General features: G+C 44.8%; 1 protein-coding gene across 7 annotated transcripts in view; it reads right to left on the bottom strand.

Moving 5' to 3' along the window:
* The window catches only part of SEPTIN11 (septin 11), a 70,024-nt gene that overhangs the window by 23,540 nt on the left and 18,847 nt on the right, over nt 1-27,637 (bottom strand). For all 7 annotated transcript variants that reach the window (XM_032784490.2, XM_075066090.1, XM_032784492.2 and 4 more), the window contains exons 2-3: nt 9,782-9,896; nt 3,921-4,116 (exon numbers count right to left, since the gene is read on the bottom strand). In XM_032784490.2, coding sequence (XP_032640381.1) covers nt 3,921-4,116; nt 9,782-9,896 — 311 coding nt within the window. The remainder of the gene's footprint in view (nt 1-3,920; nt 4,117-9,781; nt 9,897-27,637) is intronic.

Genomic DNA, 27,637 nt, shown 5'->3' with positions numbered 1-27,637 from the left:
CATACACTTTTCTGAATGACCATGTGTTTTACCTTGGACCACAAGAAAACGCATCAAACAAGAGCTCAGCTATGATGGATGGAAGAGAGCCTGGGCTTTCAAATCACTGAGGCCACACACTCATTCACTCCAGAGAAGAACACATTTCCTCAACACACACTACAGCACAAACCCTTTGCTTCTCTGCATCATTGAGAGAGACCAGATATGTGTGATGCAAAAAAATACCAGCTGTTCCAAACTCCAGGGTGGTATTGTAGAGGGAAGTGAGACTTACCTGGGATGACCGCTTCTCAGGAGCTTAGATCTCAGAGCAAAGCTAATAATTTTTTTGTTGACAGCTTTACTGGAGATGCCGTCAAGGTGCAATGCGATCTGATTCGTTAACTGACTGCGCTTTCAGAGAAGGGTATCATGGTCCCAGCTTTGTAGTTAGTGCTGTTCAAACTGCTTGTTGCTGAAGGCTAGCCACCACCGGCATAAAGCTGAGCTCGATAAGTTAGGGCAGGGGTTGGCAACCTTTCAGAAGTGCTGTGCCGAGTCCTCATTTATTCACTCTAATTTAAAGTTTCGCGTGCCAGTAATACATTTTTAACGTTTTAGGTCTCTTTCTATAAGTCTATAATATATAACCAAACTATTGTTGTGTGTAAAGTAAATAAAGATTGTAAAATGTTTAAGAAGCTTTATTTGAAAATTAAATTAAAATGCAGAGCCCCCCGGACTGGTGGCCAGGACCCAGGCAGCATGAGTGCCACTGAAAATCAGCTCGTGTGCCACGTTCGGCACCCATGCCATAGGTTGCCTACCCCTGGGTTAGGGACTAATCCTTTGAGGTTCTGAGCACCCCTAGTTCCCAATAAAGATGACAAAAGTTGGCAACCCACGACATATTGCAGGATCAGGCCCTTGAATAGCAAGCATTCATTGGATTCCTCCTCCCCCAAACAGTGCATGCTAAGAGAGCAGTTGTCTAAATTCTTATCCCCTGGTTAGAAAACTTTCAATGAAGTCAATTAAACAATCTTTCCTGCAGCTAATGTGCACTCACTCAGCCAACTGGACACATGGAGTGAATCCTTAGCTGCTGTAAATCAGCGACTGCACCAGAATGAGGCCAGTTTACACTCACTGATCTTCTGGGCTTCATTTGCCAGACCAAGCAAAAATAATGGCTCCGCCTACTTTCACATGCTCCCCCTTCCCTGGTTGGCTCCCTCTCGGGCTTTAAAAGCTATGGCCTATTAGCAGGTCCCCTATCTGAACACACTTACATTCACAGGAAATACTGCTTCAAAATCCGTGCTTTACATTCACATTTTAGAGCTCCTTCAACACTGAAATTAGAGTCAGCCATTCAGAAGACACTGCCCAGATTAAATGGAGCAGACCCTTGTACCTTGTTAATGTTTTGCTGTTTAACCTGCCTTGGGACCAGAGAGCAATGCAAGGAGTGGGTGTTGGTTCTGGTAAGTGGAGTAACATTGAAATTCTGCTGCTTTCCTGCCATCTCATCTCTCTGCAGTCTCAGGCACAAGAACACACACTCAAAGAAGCGACAGGTGCACAAAGCCAAGAGATGTTCCTGACACTGCAGGTCTCACAGCAGCCTCATGGTGATAACAGCTGAGCCCATTAGGTGTCACAGGCAGAGGAACTGAAAACATTCCCTGCGCAGGTAGCCAGAAATGCAGCTTGTATCTGAATCCAGAGCAGGGAACCACGTCTGGCTCCAGATTGCAGGGCAGTTGTTTGAAGGCAGTATGCAGCAGTGCATGATTGGATGTGCAATATACCACATTCCTCCCTGGTTTACCTCTTGGAGCGGAGATTGGTGCAGAATATGGCCCAGGTGATCTAACCACCACGTGAGCAGGGCGCACTTGATCAGCACTGTTAGCCACGTGTCTACAAAACAGCTGTCAAACATCTCACTCTGAATGCTCAGAACACAGTCCTTCCTCCAGTCTCCAACCTCTGGGTAACACTGTCTGATCTGACCCAGAGGATCCAAGGAGGCTTCAGACAATAGCATATTGTAAAATTGGCTGTGACTGTCTGCTTGAAACCTGTCGTGCTCTGAAATTAGAGAAGACGCTGTACAAAAGGGTCACCGGAATGGTCTGGAAGGCCCTAATCTGGTAGCCCCCGTTGCTGTAGTCACGGGTGACAAGTCTCGGATTGTGCTGCGGCAGAGTTAGAACAACGGCTTTCCTATGCCTGTCACACCGTGGCTGCCTCTCAAAAGGAGCTCTGGAGAGTGAAGTCTGAGGGACTCCAGTAACAATACTGCCTGCTCTTGCTGTCTGTTGAATGAATCAAATGCAAAGTGACCCAGCAGTAACAAGCTGCCGTGTTCCCATGCTGAACACCTGCTCCTTCTCTGACTTGCCTTCCTTCAAGCATATGGCATCGCTCAAAGCACAGAGCTGCCCTACATTCAACACACACTTCACTTCTCATTTCTCCTTTGCAGGAAGGCACACGGGGCATTAGTTAAAAACTGCTGCAGAGCAGGAGAAGCGAAGCTTGGATAGTACACAACACACACAGCATTTGGGTGCAATCATAGGCAATGGGGATGCTTTTAAAAACGGCAATGGCTTTCCAAAACCAGAAATAACCAACCAATGCCATGAATCTCGAGAAGTTTTCCATCAAGGGATAGACATATTAAGGCAAGCCCAACAATCTTAAGATACTGACTGGGATTAGGAGATCCCAGGGAAGGCAGATGTGTTTTTAAGTGTAAGAATGTCTATTCGGACAGCGCAGTTGGGCATCCTACATAGTATGTTGGAACGTACATGCAGAATGTTTATTTCTAGTCTTGAAATGGGAAAATCTGCATCCAGACTAAAACCCATCCACATCCCAACATCACCTTAAGAACCATGTAATCGTCGAGTTCTCTCTTGCTGAGGTCTGGAGGAAGAACATCGAGTCAGGAATACCTAAATTCTAGTCCCAACTTTGTCACTGACCTGAATGACCATTTAACAAGTCACTTCTCTCACCATATCAGGTTCCCATCCATCAAAGAATGATAGTATCTACCCGCTTTACACAGCTGTGGCGTGGACTCCCTAGTTGATGACTACACAGTGCTTTCAGCATGCAAAGCATTATCTGATTAAATAATATTATTTAATACCAATTAAAATTCTGTACAATTAGATCAAATTCATTTACACTAAACTGCACAACTGAATACGCTCATCTGTGAAACCAACAGTTTTCAGAAGCAACTTGACTTTTGCTTGGCACAGTAAACCTCCACAATCCAGTGCATTGTTATTCCTATTACAGCAGTGACTAGAGGCCCCCCCAATCACAATCAGGGCTTCATTACACTTGGCACTACACATGCACATAAGAAGATACAGTCTCCGCCCTGAAGAGCTTACATTCTAAATAGACAAGACTGATGAAGGATGGGAGGAGATAGAGGCTTAGGGTGTATGTCTAAACAGCAACCAGACACCCAGGGCTGGCCTGTGCCAGTCGACTCAAGCTCACGGGGCTGTTTCATCGCTCCCACCTCACAGGGTCCCAGAGCCCAGGCTCCAGCCTGAGCACGGAAGTCTACAAAGCAATTAAACAGCCCCGCACCTGAGCCTGAGTTGGCTGGCGGGCTAGCTGCAGGTTTGTCTGATACATAAACATACCCACAGATAGCTGAAGGGACTCACGCAAGGTCAAGGAACAGAACTCGGGTCTCCTGAGTCCCAGTCCAGCATTCTAACTGCTGGACTATGCCGTTTCCTTAATCAGCGTGCCACTAACCCAATGACAGCACCAGGTTTGACGCTGCAGTCCTCAAGGGCATGGGATACTAAATACCATTCCTGTATGTTCAAGCCCTTCCGGCCTGAGGATGAATCAGTGCGAGCCCCGCTTCCTATGTAAAAGCAACTTACCTGTCATCTTTATTAATCTGATCTCCAAATCCAACTGTGTCAACAATGGTCAGCTTCAGACGGACGTTGCTCTCCTGGAGTTCATAGCTTCTTGCTTTCAACCTCACACCGGGCTCATTGTGGGTGGCTGGGTCACTTTCAAACTTGGTGTTAAACAGAGTGTCCATTAAGGTTGACTTGCCAATGCCAGTTTCACCTGAGCAGACAGAGAATGTAATAGGAGCTAGAGATCACTCTGCCCCCTACCATTCTGTCCAAAGCTCTCTTTAGAGCACAGACAGGCAGGCAGAGACAGACAGACATTGTTACTTCTGTAGCACCAAAAACACAGCAGATGGTTCTCAGACAGGGAGATAAGCTCTTCAGGCCTAGATGCCTTATAAAGATGGCTGCCATCTTGGTCAGCCACCGGGGATTGAACTGGGGACTTTCAGAGCTAAAAGCATGGGCTGCAACAGCTTGAGCCTTTGCTGGGGTTGTAACAGACTCATTTCTCCTGCAGATCAGGCAGTGGGGGGGGGATCTGTAAGATACGCTCATCATTGGACTACCTACATCTTCTGATGAAAGGAAGCTCGGCCCAAGCCAGCGCCCCAATCCACTATGTAATGGCTGCCAGTTTGGCAGACACCAGGTAGCTCTAGAGCTACACGCATGAATTTCTACCACTTGAGCCAGGCTCTGTGGCTGAGACCTGTAATCAACCCCCATTCTGTATGGATCGGGCCCAGAGGGGAGCACCTCTCACACACACCCACAGACCCACCCACCACTGGGTTACGTTTACAGTTATAGACAATGTACAAAGGATAGGATACCACAAATACTTAGGTAACCAGCCAACAGCATGGAACACAATGATGTTTCATTACTTTTGGGAGGGGCAAAGGGCTAATATACTTTCCTGACAACAATTTTGTTAACACCCCTCTTGAGCAGTGGAGAGGGTGAATTAGGCTTTATAGGCCTCCTGGACTAGGTGTACTTAGAGAAGAGATTGGAAGTGTGGTGGGCTGGGTAGGATGCTGAAATGTGCAGCATATCGGTCAACGGACCAGGTGGGTTTTCTAGGTGGGGGAAAGCAAGGGTCACCTTCCGCTGAGGGAGCAGGAATCAGCCATTGCTGGAAGCAGGTTATAAGACTTGCTAGACCCATGATGTAAATATGGCAAATCCTACATTCCTAAGTACGCTTTTCTTTTGTGTTTTCTTCTGCAACTGCTGATTATTTTTACACTAGACTGATTGGCTACATAATATCCTCTCTCCAGACTCATGAAGAAGTTAATTCTTTCCCCAGACACTTCTCACACACTCTTAATATGATATGTGCGTCCCATGGACGGAGATGTACATCACTGGTCTAAGTCCTGTTGTGGCAATCAAATCAAAGCAGGCAAACCCCCAATCCATGTAGATCCCCACGGAAATCAGTAATTATATGTTGCTTGAAGTCCATGGGGCTCTGTGTAGGTTCAGAGTCTAGATGTAGATCTAAACTGCAAGATTGAGGCCTTCATGAGGAAGCCAACATATAGATACATAGAAAAGCAAATTACTTCGTAAAGGTAACTTAAAAGGCAAATGAATATAAATATTAAAAATTGGGTTTGTACAGTTTTAGCTAATTTATGGTTAGGCCTGGCAGAATTCAATTTTTTTTTATTTATAATTTTGATGAGTAAGACAGATGTTTATTTAAGCATCATTTTCATTTTTCATCTATTTTAATTTTCACAGTTCTGCAAAGTTACCGGAGGGGAGTGGATAACAATTATTTAATGACAGCAGAGGTTAAGATTCAAAAAAATCAGAGTTGTTCAACCACTAAACACACAAATTGCCTACACTGCATGTCAAAATATACAAATTAAATAACCTTAAATCAAACTCTTAAGTTCTGAAGCAGCATTTTTCTTACTTCGCCTACCTGTAAATTTCAATCGTCATCGATGGAAATATTTTTTCGCTGGTTTGTGTGTGTGTACGGTGAAATTGACATTCACCAATAAAAATCTAATTCTTCCGAGCCTGATGTGTACAGAAGGATGGGAAGATTGGGTTTTTTGGTTTGATTTTTTGTTCTTGAAACTGTTTTTCTACTTGCTTAAAGGTGACAAGAATAGCAAAACTTGGTCTTCTCTAGTTTTGCTGGAGGGCTTCATTGTGAGCACTAACACACTGGTAAAGAATCAGCACTCCCTTCTCTTAAATAATTCCTTTAACCAAAGCGACCGAGTCCTGTGGCACCTTATAAACTAACAGAAGTATTAGAGCATAAGCTTTCGTGGCTGAATACCCACTTCGTCAGACACATGTGGTGGAAAGCTCATGCTCCAATACTTCTGTTAGTCTAGAAGGTGCCACAGGACTCTGTCGCTTTTTACAGATCCAGACTAACACGACTACCCCTCTGATACTTTAACCAAAATGTTAGTCATGGAAGTTAACAGGAAGTAGTTATTGACAAAACTAAACTAAAAACAAACCACAGAAACCAAGAACTTAAAGAGTCTGACTACCAATCTCTTCTCTCAAATGCTCAGCTTTCACTCTTGTGACCTCATCGTTGCACTGGTTATCACAGAGCATTCCAGGGCAGGCTAGACCTGAATTTCTACTGTACAAACACAAGCAGGAAAGGGAGAAAAATTGTTAAAAACAAGACCATTCATTTTTAATATATTAAAGAAGCAAAAAGGGGAATATATGGGCCCAATTTGTTTTCAGGTCACCACTAAGATACCTTGATGGAAGGCGGTATAGAGGAATGGTGTCTTCGCAAAAACAACCGTGGTAACGTGAGACCTCCTTGCAAGAGACGCCAGCAGCAAAGAGTAACATGTCTGTGATGGCTGTTTTCATTTAATAACCGAAGATGATCAGCCTATTTTTAAGTTAAGGACCTGTTTATTTGCCATGGTCCATTCCTTTCACATTTAGTAATACAGTGTCCCCTTTAAATAAAAAAAGATCATTGTCTCTGTTCGGCATGGACTATGGAAAGAAAGATTGGGTTCCATGAGAACAGGGTGTGTTGAACCGACACTCAAACTATGTCACGGGGTACGTCCAGACTACAATCACTGACTGTGACTGCAGCTACAGCTGACATACCTGAACCAGATTTCATCTGGCCAGCTTGGGTACTGGAGCAGTGATGCCAGCGCCATGTGGGCGCTAACCCCATGCGCAATTACCCAGAGACCCGACGGGTTTGTACAGCCTGCACTGAAGCATGCCATAGCTTCACAGGTCTGGGAGCCGAGCGAGCTAGATTAAAGCTAGCTTGGGTGTGCTGGCTCTGGTGGCAATCGCACCCAGCCATTGCAGGCTAGACATACCCAGGGTCTCTGCCCATTCAGCGCTAGCACTGGACAGCCCGCATTCCAGGAGCCTGCCCAACGCAATACTTGAGAGCCCGTTCTCAAAGCGGCTGAGCCTCGTCTCCTCACTATGCGCTAAAGAAGGGTCCCAAATTGCAGAGCTGCTCCTGGTAGGAATCACACCACCTCGCTGAACCCAGACTTGTACACCTTGGGTTCCATTCCATCCCTCAGAAGGCTGTTCTGGGCACGCTCAGCTTTCTAGCGGAACCATTTGCTCCTAGCCACGATCCTTCCACCAAGGGAGCCTAAGATCTGTACACCTATTCTTTATTGTTTTCTCATTGGAATAATACCACATCGCCTGCTTTTCGTGCATTGACGCACAGGCCATATGAATAAGTCTTGGTAATTGCAAAAATATACAGGCAGGGAATGAAACACTGGTTTTAGGCGTAAAACTTGCAATATTTAAATGAGGACCAGTGTCCAAAAGCCCACTCCTAGCCTGAGGGATCAATGATCATTTTAAGGCGCCAGTAACCATCAAGGCTAGAAATGCTGGGATGTGCGGATTTTCAAGGCGGCTCGATCCTGGAAAGTTGCAAGATATACAGGGAGCCTGAAAAGCATGTCTTTCTCATAGTCATCTGGCTTTCCCTTTTGCTTCACTCCCTGCCTGGTTTTAGCTGCCAGTCTCTCTAACGGTTACGGCTGGAAAACAGTACTTTCTCCAAAACCAAGAGCAACTTGGAATCCCAGCTCGCAAAACTCAAAGCAATATGGCTTTTAAAAATACGTATCTATATCATAGCCACAGAATGTGGTCCCCCTGAGGAATGCTCTGTGCATGGAATTACTATTATTTAGCAGTTCTCCTATAAATCACTAGAGCGGTGTTTCATGGCAAGCTGCTAAAGCAAACATAATCATTGCATACTGTTCTCTGTGGCTCAAGTCACGCTACATTTAGAAGCGTTACGTCACCATGCAGGAGCCAATTGTGTGCTTTCCCTCGAAGAGATGCCAATTTTTTTTCCTCCTTCCTTTGGACAATAGCAGCAGCGTGTGTGTGAAATTTCTAATTGGAGCTTAACAAAAGTTGACCGGCACATTTTGAAAAAGAAAAAACGTGGAGCAAACTGCTGAATTAATGAAGACAAATTGCTCATGCTAGGCTAGGAATGTTTACCACACGAGGAAGAAAAAACAACTAATCTATTCCATTTTGATCATCCAAGTGCCTGCTAATCGGGAAGCTTCCTGCTGAATTTAAAACAGCTTCCTGCTGCTAAGGGACTCATGCAATGGTAGTTTGCTCTGGTCATATTTCTCCATGCTCATTCTCCTGTCTAGCTCCTGAACACCTAATGCTGCGAGTGCATTCTAGTCTGGCTAGCCAGATATGGATTCAGATAGCTGAAACTACTGTGGACAATATTCTAAACATGACATGAAAACCCCAGTCAAAGCACTTTAGAAAATAAACCTTAAGTCTTTAATCAGAAAAGAGAAAACATTTTGCTTCAACACATGAGTAATGAAAATAGATAGTTTATGGAACGTTCTGCCAAGCTGAGTGTTTTGCATTCAATGTTTGAGCAACTTTAGATGATATCTTGAAGACAACCAAGAGGTTAAAACTATTTTGACACATGGTTCCCTAAGTTTGAGCCATGTAATTGTTTTATTTGGTGTAGCTTGAAACTACTGATCATGAGGAGAGGAGGCGGCGGCCAGGTTGTTGGGATTTCAGCTCTGAATAACTGGGAGAAAAAGAAACTAAGGCAAGTGAACAGATGTCACACCTGCAGTGCCCAGATTAAATACAATATAAACAAGGTGACAGGCCTGATTCTCATTCACCTGCACCTTAAGGCCCCCTGGCATTGTCAGAGCGATGTAATAGGGCCTTAATATAACACAGAATCAGGCCCATTCCCACCCTGCTCCAAAACACAGACATATGAGAAACCTCTTGTTTTAATTAAATTCCAGTCATCATCTTAATACACCTTGACACAAATCATGAGCAAAAAGTTAATTATCTAGTAAATAAGCAATATATAGCATTCACCATTTTCTAACATACTAAAATGTACAAGAAACAATTAGTAAATATTGAAGCTATATATCACTGAAATAGATGTATATGGTGACGGCATACCCTCCTAGGTAAGGAAAAGATGTAGCAATCAGCTTGTTTTAATGATTATGTCAACCAACGAGAATGCACCTTTCTTTAGAAAATAACTGAAGTACAAATGGAAAAGTTGATTAAAATCAAGGCTTTCCACTTAGTGATTTAAATCAATCCTCTCTGGTTCCCTTTTATAATGCTCACCCTATTGGTTTATATCTTATCCACATTACTGAATGGAAGGGTTTGTTGTTTTTATTTACTCTCTCTCTCTCTCTCTCTCTCTCTCATGTTCACAGACACACACCTCCCCCTTTGTTTAAATTAATAATTTTCTTGTCACGTGATGCCTTGATGTGAAAAAACTATTTGCTCTGCAGTGCAGCATCACTTACCAACACAAAGAATGTTGAAGCAGAACCCTTGAGAGGTTGATTTGTTGACCAGCTGATCTGGAAGACTGTCAAAGCCCACATGACCGGAAAGGGACAGGTTTCGAAGCTCGTCATTCTGAAAATCCCAAACAGAAATATTTGTAAGCAAGATGCAGAGCACCAACATACGCAGGTGAAAGTTATAGGAATACCAGCCACTCTCAGAGGAGAGGAGAATAATCTCTCACTGGGACCCCTTTTAGTCAAGGTGGTTGAGGGCAGGAATGAAAGGAGAGAGTAGATTCTCAATCACATGTCATTCTGGATCAATTTCCTTCCCAATCCTCAGATGTCTTCCTTGTGTCTAATCTACCCAACCTTACTGTGAGGTTAGCTATCTACAATGCCTCCAGATCAAGTAGGCAGTTCTTCTGTGCCAGTGACTGGCAGATTAGCAAATTGCAGAAGATGAAACTGAAGTCCTGTGCCCCAAGTTTCTGACATTCCTGTAGCCATAGGAGAAAAGAGTTAAGAGGTGACATACACAGTCAGACAACTAGGTACTGCAGGATTCCACTCCGAGTAGTAATGTTGTGACCACACTCAACCGAGCTGCAATCTTAGCTGTGATCAGATGAGCCCCCATTATAACGCACCTGGTGAGACAGATTCTCTGCCTTGCTTTGTTACCATTGGGCAGCTCTGGTGATGCAGAGGTGATGGAAGCTGGTTACCTCTCCCCTGTTGAGGATTTCCCCCTGTCTGGTGCAGAACCACTATGGGCAGCTTCTTCACCACTGCCCCTGCAACCCTTCAATGGAGGGGCATTGGGCTGAGAAGGGGCTGTGGCTGGATCATGCTGAAGTCTGGCTATCCCGAACTGGCCCCTTGGGATTTTGACTTCAAAGTCATTAGTCCTGATTTTAAAAAGTGGAGAACCCAGCTGGCTATTCCATTACATTTGCCATGGAAAAAGGAACTTCCCAGAATTCTACTAATCTGAACAGCAACGTAGCGGCAATGGGACACTTTGTGCTTCAGCACGGACTATTGTTTTATGACAGCAGCAGGACATCGTTTACATTGTTCAGATAATGCCACTAAAGCCAGCTAAATCTCTGCCGGCTTTGAAAGCCTTCGCATGTGTCGTTCTGACAAGGATGATGCACACATTACTCTATGGATGGTTTGGTTTACACACAACAACATCGTCGTAAGGTGAGAAAGCAGGGCAGTCATTCCTCAGCTTTTTAACGTGATGCACAATTTCCCGTACAGAGTACATCTCATGTTCCATAGCCTTCAAGGAAAAGTACAGTCAGCCAAATCAGACGTATTCAAGTCTTCATTCAGGATCACTTTAAGCACCTGGGAAGGTTTAACCAGTAGCTCCTGCCCCACCCATTTGGCTCTGTTGGCTTGGTCAGGTACCCTGAACTGAAAGACACCAACAGATATTTTCATGGGGTTTATTGTACCAGTAGAGACCTCGCAGGATGAAAAGTTGGAGCAAGTCCAACGTTATATTTAGAGTTTTCCACAACAGCTGTGTAGTAACTTAAGTTTTAGTCTAGAAAAAGCAGCCATATTAGTTAGCTCTTCTGCCAAATCACATGGACACAAATGCCTTGAAAACAGATTACAGAACTCCATGAAACAGGAAAAGATTGTCATTCCCTGCAGCTCGTGTTGGGTGCCCCAGACTTCGGACCTTTAAATGTTTTCCAATGCCAGACATTTGCATAGGAGCTACTCAATGTGTGTTATATGTTTGCAACTAAATTATAATCCTGTACAGTCTGAGCCTGATCCAAACCCCTCTGAACTCAATGGGAGTCTTTCCCTTGACTCCAGCTGGGTTTGGATCAAGCCCTTAGAGAAATGGTGTTTAATCTAGTTCTTAGGGATCATCCTTATCTGCTGCTCTGTGTTCTATTCTTCCATTCGCCAGTGATTTGCTGTGCAAGGGGCAAGTCACTGATCTTTCCTACGCCCATTTCCCACCCAGAAACAAACAGCCCTACTGCTCAGGGGCTGAGCCACCAGGGCCTCATCTACACTTCCAAGGGTTTGCTGGCAGAGGTATACTGGCAAACCCTGTTAGTGGAGGGAGCAGAGTTAGGTGAAGGCGGAGTGCTTCGGAAAACCCTTTCCTTAATGTTTATGGAGAGCTGTGGGGAGAAGCACTATAGATGTAAAATCTGTAAGTGTGCCATTTCCATTAGAAACCTGGCTTCTAGGGGTTCATCTCTTGGCCATCCCCACATTAGGTTGACACCTGGTACACACAGGCAGCAGCTGCCTTCACTCACGGGCTTTAAGCACCGCCCAAACTCAAATACCAGAATGCAAGTATCTGTCAATCACTCTTCACTCTAGTACCTCAGCTGCAGAGAATCATTAATGCCTTTTATACTCACCACACCCCTGTCCTCTGGACATCTCCCGTTAGGGGGTGCATTCCAGGGGTAACTACTGGCAGGAATGCCCCTATCAGCAGAAGAGCAGGGAAAACCAGAGTCAGGGCACAGACACAGGAGATTCTGGCCTCACGTAGATCCCAAGATCTGGAAGGGTCCTCGAATGCTAAATCTGGATGCTGATGCCCTGCCTTCTTTCATGAGGTGCCAAGGCACCCTGCCAACTTGAAGGAAGAATCCCTAAGACATTCAACTAACTGAAGCTCCCAGGAATCTCCTACTGATACTTATGCAGGTATAATTCAAATGAGGGGGTCTGGGGCCCTGAGAGTTTACCTGAAGATGAATGGGGTGAACAACATGCCATGGATGCTAGACATTTTTAAAGTGTCCACTGAATTAAGTAGTGAACGAAGCAGTGGAAGCTAAGGCCTAACCCATCAAGAAAGGTGAGTGTTAAGTACTCCTCAAGAACAGGCCCTTGGCTCTTTCAGTGGAGTATTTGAGGAAAATGACTGTTTGCAAATGAGTTATTCAGCAGACCCAGGAGATAAGAGTCACGCTGCACAACTGGTTTATTCTACTGCAAACCGTGTGCGCGCTCTGGAAATGGCAATTATCTACCAAAAAGACCACCAGAGTTGAACACCACAGTAATCCCAACATTTGTCATAACTCATGCTACGTATTAGCCCGAGGGAAGCCCAAGGTGGAGGCAGCCTGGAGCACACTAGAACCTTCAGGTTGCACTGCGGGGCTGGGCCAAGATCCCAGAGCCACTGTCTCCCTCCCTGCAACAGCAAAGAGAACAAAGCCAATCAGTGGCCACTCTTTGCTGCTGGTGCGCTCTGCAGGGCCAGCCAATTCTACTCACTAGCATGGGACACCTACGTTACAAACCTCCGCCTTTCTGTGCATTAGACAGAACCAGTTGCCAATGGGGCCACTGGTGCTGCAGAGTCTGAACACCCCCAGACAAAAACGGGATCACACCGCACGGGAATGCAACTGATTCTCCTGTGCATTGGGAATCCTATAGGGGGCTGGTCTGTGCTATGAGATATTAGCTGCCATTTGAATTTGGGGAAGGCCAATGGCGACAGCAGTTAGTCTGGTAGGGCAGAGAAAAGAGAAAGGGAGGAGAAAATACTGGCACAATGTCTAATGCTGAAGCCTATGCATTAAGCTTAAAGAAGAAGCTGGATCTACGTTGGGCCAGATTGTTCCTCTGTGCTTTAACTGGGACAGGACAAAGGTGAAGGGGCAAGGTGCATGGACCTGAGAGCAGCGTGAGGGTACAGTCTGGGCCAACGCCATTCATTATAGTGCTCCCAGTGAAAGAGGTTGGGAGGGTGGGATGGGGAGAGGAAGAGTCGTGAAATGGTTTTGTGGTCCTTTTTCAGGCACTTTAGCACTTCAGTTCTGGCACTGGGTAGCCACTGAGCCAGATCCTCAGCTAGGTAAATCAGCACAGGTTATCAATGGAATTACAACAGCTTAGACCAGCTGAGGATCTGGCTCTGAATGTTGAACCCCAGGGTGGTCCATTGTGTTTGCATACATCTCCCCTATCAGTATCCAGCAGTCCTGATTACTGACCCTTAGGAATCCCAGGAACACAGGCAGGCATTTATGGATTATTAGTACAGACCGGTATCAGCAGAGAAGGGAATGATTACTACAGCATGGAGACAAAAACTCCATCCTAAAGCCAGGCCAGGGAAGAGCTGCTTCCTGCAAATGATCCAGACCAACAGCGCGACATCTGTCATGGGGCCGAAAACCACTTCTGGAATTACCCTCCCCACTTTTGCTGCTATTTAGAAACCAAACCAAGCTGCATTAACTGGAGCAAATACACTGAAACTACAGAACTGTGGTTTAGTCACTGGCCTTCGCCTCCCCTCTGGAGAAGGGGGTGGGGTGGACAAAAACTGCTGAAAAACTCCTCTAGCGCAAAATAGTTTGTGGCCTCAGATTTTATCTGCCTGCAAAGGAAGCCACTGCAATGGAGCAGTAAGTGTGACTATTTCAGTACATAATTATAAGACCGGGAGGATGATTCAGCCATTCGGTGGGGTGTGGCACAAATATTTTAAACACAAAGATGCCAACTCAGATGGCCTCACTTATTTTGTAATTAGCCATTGTGATATATGTCGCATTGGAGTCAGTGGGCTAGATTCTGCTCTCAGGTACACTTACATAAAACCTGTTCAATGGACATAGGAAAGACTCCTGCCTTTGGGAGGGAAAATTGTCAAGATGATCTACTGTGATCAGTTTTTTCAACTAGAAAGAAATCCTGGCATTCTGATCCCCGTTATCCTGGAGTAAACCTGGGCTCCTCAGATTTGTCATCTAAAAATAACGGCTCAAGTGTGGGAATCCCCCTCACATCCTCTGCAGTGAAGACTGATGCAAATAATTCATTGTGCTTTTCTGCAATACCCTGATCTTCTCTGTCCATCATCCAGTGCCCCCCCGATTGTTTGGCAGGCTTCCTGCTTCTGATGTACTTACAAAAATTAACAGCAGACATTTTTTTTCGTCTTTGCCTAGTTGCCCTTCAAATTCTTTTTTGACCTGCCTAATTATACTTTTACACTTGACTGCCAGAGTTTATGCTCCTTTCTATTGTCTTCCAATTTTTAAAGGATGCCTTTTTGCCTCTAACCATGTCTTTTGCTCTGCTGGTTAGTCATGGCAATTTTTTTTTTTTTTTTTTGCTTCTCACCTTTTTTTTTTTTTTTTTAAATTTGGAATATACATTTAATTTGAACCTCTATTATTGTGGTTTTTAGTTTCCATTCAGTCATCTACCCATTGATACCCTGCTGTTCTGCCTGTCTAACTGGCCCTGTGTGTGTAACTGGCAGCGTTTCAGAGTATGCTACCATAGAGGTCCTGGACTTAGCAGCCTAAATTTGGCCTCCAGGACCTCTCTCCTTCCTTTTTCCTATGTCATTGTTACCTACTTGTATCACGACCACCAACATCTCTCCAACACTGCACGTAAGTCTCAAGAGGTCCTCAACCTTTGTACCCACCAGGCAAGTCACCATGCTGTTCTCCTGGTCATCGCAAATTCTACTTTTTGTTCTGTTTTAGTTTTGGTTTAAGTGCTATATAGAATGGAGCCTCACTTTCTTTCCTGGTTAGATGGAAGGTTTTACAGCCTCTGAAGGTTTGTGTCTCTCTGCCACACTCTGTCCTCCTTCACCCTGCCAGAAGAAACACTGAAAGTTACAGTGTTGAAGCTGTTCATCCATTGTAGCTCCATCACATTCTACCTTCCCAATGATATTAAGCATTTTGAATTTTATCTCCATATTATGTCTCTCTCTCTCTACTCTAAAGCTGTTAATGGATCAGACAAAATAATTCTAATGGCCTACAAATTGCATCATACAAATATACACCCCAAATTGGGGGCGAGGGGAAGCTAACAAAAACAATCCAAGATGGCGAACAACAGAATGATTAAGCAGTGACTGTCCCACACCTACAGGAAGGACCAGTCTAAAAATGAAAATTCCCCTTTGTCTGCTCTTCAGATGTCTTAAAGCCTGCAACACATGAGATTTTCTAGATGTTAACGGTGAGAACTTCTGCTTTTGTAAGCTGGTGTAATTATTGAAATGAAAGGAGCTCCACTGATTTAGACCAGCTGAGGATTTGGCCTAACGATACACTCAGGGAAGGAGCCAGGTAGATGTCATTCCCTTAACTTCATGCCACAAGAATAACTTTGGCAAATGGCTGTGTACTAATAGGACCATCCCTTAATTGCAGGTTGTCATACTCCTCCGAGTCATCAGCATTAGTGATGTTAGAGGTGTTGTTTTGACTCAGGGTGGGGAAATAATACTAGGGATGATGTTGAGCAAGGAACAAATTGAATGTGCCTCCAGATCACCTTCAGCATCTTGTGAGGGATGGACCTGGGTGGCACATGATTTGCAAGGAGGCCATGTCGCTTTGGGATTTGCTGTGGCGATGGTGATGAAAGGGAAAATTTACGCTGAAACTCAAGAAAGTTTTCCTTGTGCTGAGATCTCTAAATTACCTGATGAGAAGACAGATTCCTTGAGTGGCTTGGCTTGAATGAAGTACTGGTGCATACGACGTAGGGGAGAATTCTGCACCAGGACAGATGGGCCTTTCCACCTAGGAACAAACCCCTGCACTGCAGTGTTTCAGTGATGTCTTTTCACCCTTTGAAAGACTCTTTATATAAGAAAAAAGAATGATCCAGATTTTGATCTGAGTTGCACCAGCATTAAACTTGACTAACTCCATAAACTTCAACAGAGAAAACTGTCCCAGATTGAGGTGACAATAGAAGAGGTTTGGGAACAAACTGATAAATTTAACAGTAATAAGTCACCAGGACCAGATGGTATTCACCCAAGAGTTCTGAAGGAACTCAAACATGAGATTGCAGAACTAACTGTAATATCAGCTTCTGTACCAGATGACTGGAGGGTAGCTAATATACCTATTTTTAAAAGAGGCTCCAGAGGTGATCCTGTCAATTACAGCCAGTAAGCATAACTTCAGTACCAGGCAAATTGGTTGAAACTATAGTAAAGAACAGAATTATCAGATGCACTGATGATCACGATACATTAGGGAAAAGTCAACACGACTTTTGTAAAGGGAAATCACGCCTCACCAATCTATTAGAATTCTTTGAGGGAATGAATAAGGATGTGGACAAGGGTGATCCAGCTGGCCTCGTGTAATATGACTTTCAGGGCACATCTACACTGCAATTTAAAACCTGTATCTGGCACCCAACAGCTGATCTGAGCTCGCGGGGCTTGGGCTGCGGGGCTGTTTAACTGCAGTGTAGACATTCATGCTTGGGCTGCAGAGTCAATGGTAGAGGTCAATATGCTAGAGGTCAATGAAATCATGAATGGTGTGGAGAAAAAATATTATTCACCCCTTCACATAACACAAGAACCAAGGGTCACCCAATGAATAAACAAGCAGCATGTTTAAAACAAACAAAAGGAAGTCAACATGTGGAACTCCTTACCAGTGGACATTGTGAAGGCCAAAAATATAATTGGGTTGAAAAAAAGAATTAGATTCTGTTCATTCCCTCTGAAACATCTAGTACTGGCCACTGTCAGAAGGCAGGATACTGGGTTAAGTGGACCATTGGTCTGACCCAGTATGGCCATTATGTTCTTAAGTTTATGGTCTCTGTTCCCATCACCACCTTTCAATTTCAAGATCAAATGTTCATTTTACAAGTAAAAAGTCAGGAGAGTCTCTCTGACTGCTAGCCCTGCAAACTCAACGAGGGTTCTTTTCTAATGCAGCGAACATACCATCAGTTCTGCAGATCAAACAATACCCTCAAGTGACCTCTTGTTGTTGCCAAGGGGTTTGCATGGGTATAATTCATTGGAACGTAGTAAAATGGTTTGGTAGCTGAGATGAGTGAAGGAAAGGGCCCTGGTTCACTCCCTCTGAGCTGCGCTGGCTCTGCGGGGCTAATAGGAGTAAAAAGCAATACAAATTTATTTTCCCGACTACAGCGGGGAGGGGGGGAGAAATATGACTGGAGGATTGAGAAGGTGGCATTTTTTCTCATCCCTACATTGAATAAGGTAACGAGAAGAAACTTATTTTAGCAGAATATATTGTTCTCTTCCCACAGGCAATAGATCCCTGCCTCCAACATGTGGCTGAATCCAAGGCCCTGTGGATAATTTATAGATTCATAGAGATGAAGGCCAGAAGGAACCATTAGATCATCTAGTCTGACCTCCTCTCTATTACAGGGCAATAATTGAATTAGTTAACCCTGTTCTGAGCCCAATAACCTGTGTCTGACTAAAGCCTATTGCTGCCCCTTTTCCATCCAAGCAGAAAGTTAAATTTCAAGACCAGAGGAAGTAGATGGAGTCCGCTGTTTTCTTTGATGCAGTTTGTTTATTTACAGAGAATGTACAACATCCTGTATCTCTGAATGCAGAGAGAATCAGATAGCAGGAAACAGTTTCTTTTGCTCACAGCACCAAAAGCCTTTTCAGCCTGCACCAAAAACCTCTTCTTAGGTTTCTTCCTCAGTTGGCCACCATCTTTCAGCTGCTCCTTCAGGCTCTCTCTCTGTCTCATGTGTGTTCTCCTCTCCAGCACACACCCTTCCAACACACACAGGTTCACAATACCCAGTCGAACCCTTCGCCCCATCACACACTCATTTCTGGGCAGAATCTATTAAGCTCTCTTTTAGGTGTGGCCCCTTACAACTGCCTTAAAATGAGGGACTCATTCACTTATTGGTTTGACTGAAATTTCATGTGCCTTTTAAGAGTTAAAAAAAAAAAAAAAAAAAAGACAAAGAAGCCACAAATTCAAGGGGAGGGGGAAATTGCCAGTATGTAAAATACTGAGATAAACCACAAATATGAAGCAGGAGTTCAGTTATTCGAGGCCACACATTTTAGGAGTAACTTTAAAAATATTCTTAGGCTTTTATCAGAGTCAACGCTTCAAGCAGACTACATTTTTGCATGATGACTGGAAGCACATTTCCCAGTTTCTGATCTGACTTAGGATGCTGGATACAAAACTGGGAACCTCAAGGATTCTTCAGGCCTTGCACAGGCAGAAAGTACACCATCTCTCACCCAGCACTTGGGAATGCTGCTTTGGCAATTTTTTGGCAAGCTGGAACAGTACTCTTTTTTTGTTTTTTGCTTTTGTAAGGACTGGAGCACTGCTCTCATCCACCGCTCCATAAAACCAGAGTACTCAGGGAGTATACACATGGAGTGTGGAGCAATCCACAACCATCCCTAACACAGGGACAGTGAGCCAGGTTACTGTGCATGTTTGGAATAGCGCACACAGATGATCCCCCACTGGTCCCCAATGCAGGCTTAAGAGATGCTGAAAGTCTTGCACCATGAAGGTATTCCATACAAGAGAACCCATGCATAATACTATGGAGAAAACATCCAATAGACTATTCCTTCCTTCCTTCTAGCAACTCTCAGGTCTACAAACACTGTTAAAAGAAAAAGAAAAGAAAACTTAACATTCTGCCGTTTGAGAATATGCCACATGGGCCATACGGACATACGAAGCAGGTGGACCTGCCAGACTTCCAGCACCTCTGCCCGACAACAATCCCATGCAGTGATTTGCTATAAACAGGTCTTTTCCCTCTAGAACTTCTGCAGCCATCTCCTGACTTTGCCAAGACAGTGCTCATCATCTGGCCCATGCTGCTGCCCTACAAGCATGTAACAATGGGGTGCGCCTCCCCTTGGGACGGCCCCACTGTTGCTCTCTAAGCTGATAGAGAGGAAAAGGGTCTCAGCCATCTCAGCAAGAATTAAGACTCCCAAGCAGGAGGATTTCAAAATATTAAGCTACAGTTGGCTCCATCTCAGCATAGCCGCCGAGCCCTCGGGGGATGGGAGACATTTCTCCTTGAATATAGTTACTGTTTCCTCTGTTTATCCTGGAGCACTTGGACAGTGAAAATCTGTTATTTTGTGGAAGAGAGGCAGGAAGGGAGCTGGCCAATAGCCAGACCAGAGCGCACACAGTCTGTAGCCAACTCTAGTGTGACCAACAAGAGCCGTGGAGACGAAGAGACAAAACCGGTCTCGGCTGCAGACAGAATTGCTGAGCAGTTCTATCGGCTTAAACTGGAGTAGCCTGTGGCCCCAGGACGCTGCAAACAGGCAATCAAGCAGCTCTGCTGCAGAGATGTTACTATTCAAATGATTCCACAAACGGGGGTCATTTCAGAGATGTGTTTTAAGAAACAACTCTTGGAGGCTGCAAGATCTTGGACAAGGAGGTAGGCCAACAACTACATGACCAGGTAGTGATCATTCGAGCTGGACAGATTCCACTTGTGTTCAGTGGAGAGGCTCTTCTTAGGGCTGGTCTACACTACGGGGTAAAATCGATTTTAGATACGCAATTTCAGCTACGTGAATAACGTAGCTGAAGTCGAATATCTAAAATCGATTTACTCACCCGTCCTCACCGTGCGGGATCGATGTCCGCGGCTCGCCATGTCGATTCCGGAACTCCACCAACCACCAACCCCAATATAAGCACGCTCAGGGATCGATATATCCCGTCTAGATTAGACGCGATATATCGATCCCCGAGCAATCGATTTTAACGCGCCGATACGGCGTGTAGTCTAGACGTGGCCTTACACTAGCAAGGCATGATTCTCTTTTAGTTTGGATTGTGAACTCCTGAGGACAGGGATCTTTACTTCCTCAGTGTCTGTCCAATGCTGACTAGACCATCGATATTCCAACGAGAATGTGGCTGCAGATTTGCACTGGGGTCAGCCTAAGATAGCCGATATTCGCCTACGAGTATATACGGAACCTGAGGGTAAGGCACAAAATGGGAGGGTTCCTTCATGCAAGTTACAAGCACAATATTCAACAGCTCCTGCCTCTTGGAAGAGAAAGTCTCAGCAACTTCAGAGTGGGATGGTTACTGGTCTTGGTTACTGGTCTTAGTTACCTTTACCACAGCATCCATCAGCAAATGCTGCTTTTCCCTTCCTGATGCACTGACTATCCCCTGGCTGCAGTGCCTCCATTTTTCTCCAGAAGACTCCCCCACCATTTCCTAGTTAGCAAAGAGTCTCATTTTCCTGAACATAAATGGCCCAATTCCCAGGTGCAGCTTGAGTGTGCTTGGTGCAGAACCCAGAGGAGGAGGAAAGAGGTCCCTTTCCACCGCCCTCTTCTGGCCTCTGGCACAAGTTAAAACACCTTCAGGGCTGCCCGAGCAGGAGCCCAGCTATGTGTGGTCCCAGGAGGACAAAGAGGTAGTGAGAAACAGCCAGAGTTCAATGGGGCTGTGTGTGTGGCAGAGGTCTGGGACTTCTTTCACATACAAAAATTCCCCAATGGCTGGATCAGCCCCATTGCACTGCCAGAGCTGGCTTAGATGAACCCCAGTGCAACAATTGATCAGGCCCATCAAGGGATCAGCTCATCCTTAGAATCAGGCTACAAATATCCAATGCAATCACGTGTCAATTTTAAAAGCTAGGAGTACTTGGACTTTTGAATGCTAGCACAGTGTGATAATGTATTTCTTCCCCCCAAATCTCTCCCCATGCATACTGACTGACGGCTAGAATCCATGCACCATGTTCTGCTCTCTGTTCCAGTCCAATGGCATTATTCCCAATGGACACCGCTACTGGAGAGAACAACTGGGCCCAGTATCCATCCCCTCTGCAGTAGCCGTTCCTAAAGGGCCCCACCTTAGTTCATCCTGTTACATGTCACACTGCTCTTCCCTCTACACTCTCATTCTGGCTCTCTCGTCAGTTAATATATGTGTAAGTGTTACTGCAAGTTGTCACACAGACAAAAATGTACAAAGGCAGCCACAATAGGAAAGCCCAGCAGGGCGGGCCTTTTATTTTTATTTTCACATTCTTCACCACCTCTTTCTACTGAAACCCATTATTCTCCCCACCTCCCTTCCCTAAAGAAAAGAAGAACCAAGCGCCATTTAACTCTCTCCCTAATAGCCCAGCATCAAGAGGCTTGTTAATTTGTACTTGGTGAGAGTGAATTCTGAGCCAATCAGGGCTACTGAGGACCAAACCACAGCCTGCGACACACATCTGCAGCTGGTAGAGCCCATGTTGTACTATCTCAGACAGCAGCCTACAGCAGAAAGACACTTGGAGGGGAATAGCTTACCATGGCATCCTGCAAAAACTGAGCAAGGGGGGCTGCCAAAAGGGTACCGCCCACATGAGCTCTAGGAGAAGAGTCAGCAAAATGTGACAATTCACAAGTGGCTGCAAAGTGGGAACAAACATTTATCTTCAAGGCCAATTGTTTAGCTTAAAGGTCAGTGCAAACTCGGAGCAGTAACATCTCCCTTTATGCCAAGAACGGACATAAAAAGCATTTTCCTCCTTAGGTTTCCAAAAACCATGAACATTTCTATTTGGAGTTAGTGTGACTAATGCCTTTAACAGCCCTAATGTCACAAATTGCTAACCAGCAGAAAGCTGAAGTTTGGGAATTGATAAGGACCATATGTGCATTCCGGCGAGTCTTGTAAACTTACTGAAGGGAATGAGAGAGAAAGAGACAGTAATGTGACAAACAAGCATGAGGAATTTCCAAAGGCAAAGTCCAATGAGAAACAGATGCTGTTCCCCTCACTGGCCCAGGCTCTGTAGCGTCAGGCGGATAACGTGCAACTCTGCCATTCTGAACTGCTGTATTAAGTTGATGCGACAGAACAGGAGTCAGTCAATTCCAAGCTTCCCAGGTTTGGCGGGGGGAGGGGGGGGGCCAGGGGAAAGGGAAAGCTAAATGACTTTGTTCCACAACCGCCTACAGTTTGTTTTTAAAAATAAATTTCCCCCTTGACTTCCGAAGTGTCACAAGAGGAGAAAACAAGTACAGCTTCTCTCAGGTTGTGTCCCACACCCATCCTTCCCCCTCCCCCCGCCCACATACACAAAGCACAAAAAAAAGCTGTGAGGCCATTCATTCAAATACTTTTTATGAAGACGTACAGTTAGGGCCAGATCCTCTGCTGGTGCACATCAGCATAGTGCTCCTGATCCAGTGCAGCTACACCAATTTGCACCAGCTAAAGATCTAGCCCTTGGAGTTCAATAACAAATCAGAAGGAAAGCAGCATAATCAGGGGGAGAAAGCAAGTTTTCAGAACAGGAGCTTTGGAAAACAATTTATTTTCAGTTATTTGGTCACCATTCAAGTTTCTAGCTCTTCCTGTAGTTCAGCCCATATAATCAGAGAAGCAGACTTCAGCCAGTAAGGCAGCGGCAAGAAAAATATGAACCATTTCCTCCTAAACACCACTGCCACCTACAAGGGCTACTCTACATACTCGCAAATAAATGGAGGTATCCTCTGCTAAAAAAGAAAAACCAAAAAACCCAGAGGTGGAGTCAGAACAGAAGAAAATAACCCAGAGAGGAAAGTTTGATATTTGAAGTTGTACAGCTGCAAATCTGGTTTGGCTCAAAGGCTTTTGATTTTGCAGTTCGCCTCGATACGACAGTCATGTGTGTCAGTGTAGAATTCATGGTGATATTTTGAAATCAGCATCTGAATCTTGGCCAGCTTTCCACAATACCACATACATCAGTCATGGGGGAAACACAACCAAGGTGAAATGCTGGCCACGCAGAGAGAGGGATTGATTTAGGAAACCTTGTGGCTCATATGGCTGTCTTGTAAATCTGTGGGCAAGTCTACACTACAAACTTTTGCCGACACAAGTTACCTCGGCATAAAGCGTTCGTTTTCTAGAATTCAAGTTGTAAGCTACCTTAACAAGATATAATATTCTGAAACAGTCTTGAACTTCCTAATTTTTGTGCGTTTATATATTTTACTTGGAATATTCTTTTAAAAGTCTTTAGTTATGAGGTCATGGTGTGTAGGAGTGAGGTGCCAACCTTAGTTGATTTTTTGGGGTGGGAGTGCTAATTATGATTTCAGAGGTTGCCTTAAAATTGGATGGATGACTCTGCCAATTTGAAAACGTTAATTGCACATCAAGGAGAGATCTGTGGAAAGGCATACAAGCCCGAGGCATAGTCATAACATTGGTGTATTTAGAAAAAGTCAGAAGCACGAGACCATATTATAACATTCTTCCTCATCTCAAATTTTACTGTGTTGATAGATTTTACAGATAGTTAACATTTCTGGACTTCACCAGCAGCAGAAGACAAAACATTCTTTTCAGATACAGACTGCATAAAAGGAATGTTCCCACAGAACTCCCCACATTTGTCACTTGCAAAGGAAGCATTTGATCAGCGCTCTCACCATGTTATTCCAAGTTTTGAATGGGGCACCAGGGAAAACCTACCAGACACTGTAAAATGTTAAATTCCTATTTACATCTTATAATGAGACCAATAATCAAACCTGCACAACAAAGGAAGAAAAAATAAATAAATACTTTCATAACCAGGCAATGCAAAGACCGCAAACAGTCTCATTTTGGGGCTGCTATGGGCATTGTCCTTACATAGCATGGTGCTAAAATAACCATGATCAGGTAGATTTTCTCTTTCCATTCTTTCTATTTTTTTATTTATTCGGATTCGTACTGAGCAATATAAAAGAAGGCCCACCCTGGACTAGAGGTGACCCTGATGTCAATTAAAACAATACAGAGATCAGTGCAGAACCACAACAGCTATACACTTTCTTCCTCGCCTGCTCCACCACATACCAGCCACCAGAACATCTTAAAAATCGGCAGAATTGCCTTCACATTCCACCCTCTCTCTCAAACAAAAAACACGCTTCACCCTTCCCCAGAAGCCCACTCAGGCTACAAGAGGTCAACACATTCCCAATACATTCACAGAATCATAGAAGATTAGCGAGATTAGAGTTGGAAGAACCCTCAAGTCCAACCCCCTGCTCCAAGCAGGACCAACCCCAACTAAATCATCCCAGTCAGGGCTTTCTCAAGCCTGACCTTAAAATCCACGGATGGGGATTCCACCACCTCCCTAGGTAACCCATTCCAGTGCTTCACCACCCTCCTAGTGAAATAGTGTTTCCTAATAGCCAACTTAGACCTCCCCCACTGCAACTTGAGACCATTGTTCCTTGTTCTGTCATCTGGTACCACTGAGAACTGATGAACTCCATTCTCTCTGAAACCCCCTTTCAGGTAGTTGAAGGCTGCTATCAAATCCCTCCTCACTCTTCTCTTCTGCAGACTAAATAACCCCAATTCTCTCAACTTCTCCTCGTATGTCATGTGCCCCAGCCCCCTAATCAATTTTGTTGCCCTCCGCTGGACTCTCTCCAATCTGTAATGGGGGGGGGGGGGGCAAACTGGTCCTAGTGTTTTTCCTCTTTAGAGACTCATCCACCCACCTCCACGGCTGCAGACAGTTAAGTCTGGCTACGATCGATTTTATCTGCAAATTATCTCACAATGGGAGGAGCACACATGAGCAACCAAGTGAAGACAGCCTAGATTAACCAGACTACCTACCACCTGGAACAAATCAGCTGAGTGATGCTAGGCAGATACTATGGTGGAGGCCAAGAAACATTTCACTGCCTCTTATGCAGCCAGGGCAGAAGAATTCCAAAGAATCTTTACGATGCAACTGATCAGCCTCAGCATGAAACTTCTGCCACAGGCTCTGGGTCTTCTCTCATGCTTGATCTGGGACAGGTCATCCATAAACTGCTGTGAACCAAAGACAGAGAAGGGGTAGAGGGCACTAGGGGGCACATTATTGGTTGTAGATAATGGACGGTCACTGTAAAATCCTACCAAGGCATTCACAGAGTGAATCAGCACTACATTATTGCTCTTAAATAACACAGGCCATTTATATTTAAGACAAATCAAAACGGAAACGCTGCACAACAAACGTTGCCCCCCATCTCCCCCAGACAAGTCAGACAGAACTTGCATTTAGCAGTGATCAGGGTAGCAACACGCCCATTTGAGCACAGTACAGACCTGATCGTGACTAAAGAGCAGGTTTACTTTAGTGTGGCAGTTGTGACCACAGCTAAGGCCAGAAGCTGTTTCTGACAGCTTTCTGCCTTTCTTTGCTCTCCCTCTCTTTTGCCAGGCATTGACAAGCTTCCTACCAGACCGGCAGCCCAGAGGCTAAAGATTTATTTCTGAATCACCCATGGCAAAATGGAGGCCCCACAAGTCATCCTCAGATTTACCCCAGGATACTTATGTGGTCTCTAAGCTTATGCATGCACAGGTTTGGACAGCCTAAAATTTTGACCCATTTCCACTCTTTTAAAAAAGCCATGTAATAGCACGTCTTTAGAAGCTGGAAAGTGCTGGCTTGCCATGGTAAGTAGGGCTCTTTTGGTAACAGCAAAAAGGGATTTAAACCAATTCTACATTTAATCATCAACCATTTACATTTTCAGCTCCGACACTCGGTCCCTGCCCTGAAGGGCATATGATCTAGGCACGACAGACACAGGGCACATCACCACCACCACCACTTGACAGAGGCACAGAGTTTATTCAATCCAGACTCCCTACCCTTGCCAACGAGCGATCACACGCCCCACCTAAAAATCCTCCTCCCGAGTAATGGAGACAGTACAATGGAGATCGTGAATTGTTACAGGCTGAAGCAAGAGCAGAGGGCTTGCCAGGGTGCCTTGGAGTGGCAGCAATATGGTGTGCAGCCCAGCGAAGTTCAGGGACAGTCTTGAAAGCCAGGGAACAAGCCAAATCCCCTGCATCAAGGTTATACATCGAGCACGTTTATTTTTGCAACAATATTCTGGTCTGCACACAGAGAAAACAAGTCCTATTGAAATTATGCACTTTACACCATGGTCTGTACTTTATATGTGCTGTAAAAATCCCCAGTGCCTATTATCAAAGCAAACGTCAGGCTTGAAATAAATGCTAATCTGTGGATGAGGACCCATCAGAAAAACAAAACATTAGCACAGAGGAGAGGCTTTACACTCAGTCTCACTCACTGGAGAAATTCTCTCCTCTGGAGTGGTTGAGGAGAAACTGCAGTTTCTTTATGCCAAAGGCTTTGTGCAAAGACCAAAATGTTTTATGACACAAGGTGCAAAGCTTTAATATTTACAGCCTCAACAAAGTCAGTTCTGGGAATACCAGGGCTGAATCTCAGCTAGTGTAGATCAGCGCAGCTCTGATTTATACCAGCTGAGCAAATCTGCTTCCAGGATTTTTAAATGGTTTCGCAACACACAGAGGACCACTTCCTGTAACCTCTGTTTGGTGGATATTGACTTTACCCAACAGGCCCTCCACACTTTCCCTCTCCATCACCCAATGGCCTGATCTGCAGAGAATAGGAACAGTAGCCCTGAGAGGGGGACTGGCTACTATTTTATAATTGGGAGAATTAAAAATATGGTCGTTTTGTGTCGTCCTATCAAGCAGGAAGTCAAATCACCAATTAAGGTGCTAAAAAGGAAACACCACCTGAGGCAGCAGTTACAATTCTATAGTAAGAGCTAGATCTGCAAAGCGCAACAGCCAGCTGAAACAAGAGAAGTGTTGCTCTCACTGGCTCGGTGAGCATGAGCTTTTTTCCTTATTTAGTAGGAATCGGGCACAATCTTGCTCAAACTTGCACCAGTTTTACCCCAATGTAACTCCGTTGGGCCAGATCCTCTGCTAATGTAGGTCACCATAGGTCCAGTGAAATCAATAGAACTACACTGATTTACACCAGCTATAGCTCTGACTCATTGAGACTGGTGGAGTTAAGTGTCAGGAAGATGTGAGTGACAGCCCGCCCGCCCTCCGTGCGCTGGGGCTGCACAAGAATCAATCTGGCACTGCGGGTTTTCTGAACAACGTAATTACATTTAATGCTCTGTGTGTAAGTCTGACTGCCCACTGGGCAACTATGCTGTAGGACCAGAGCGCA

The sequence above is a fragment of the Chelonoidis abingdonii genome, chromosome 5 (genome assembly GCF_003597395.2).
Source record: "Chelonoidis abingdonii isolate Lonesome George chromosome 5, CheloAbing_2.0, whole genome shotgun sequence".
Taxonomy (NCBI): domain Eukaryota; kingdom Metazoa; phylum Chordata; order Testudines; family Testudinidae; genus Chelonoidis; species Chelonoidis abingdonii.
This window is presented reverse-complemented; position numbering and strand designations above follow the sequence as displayed.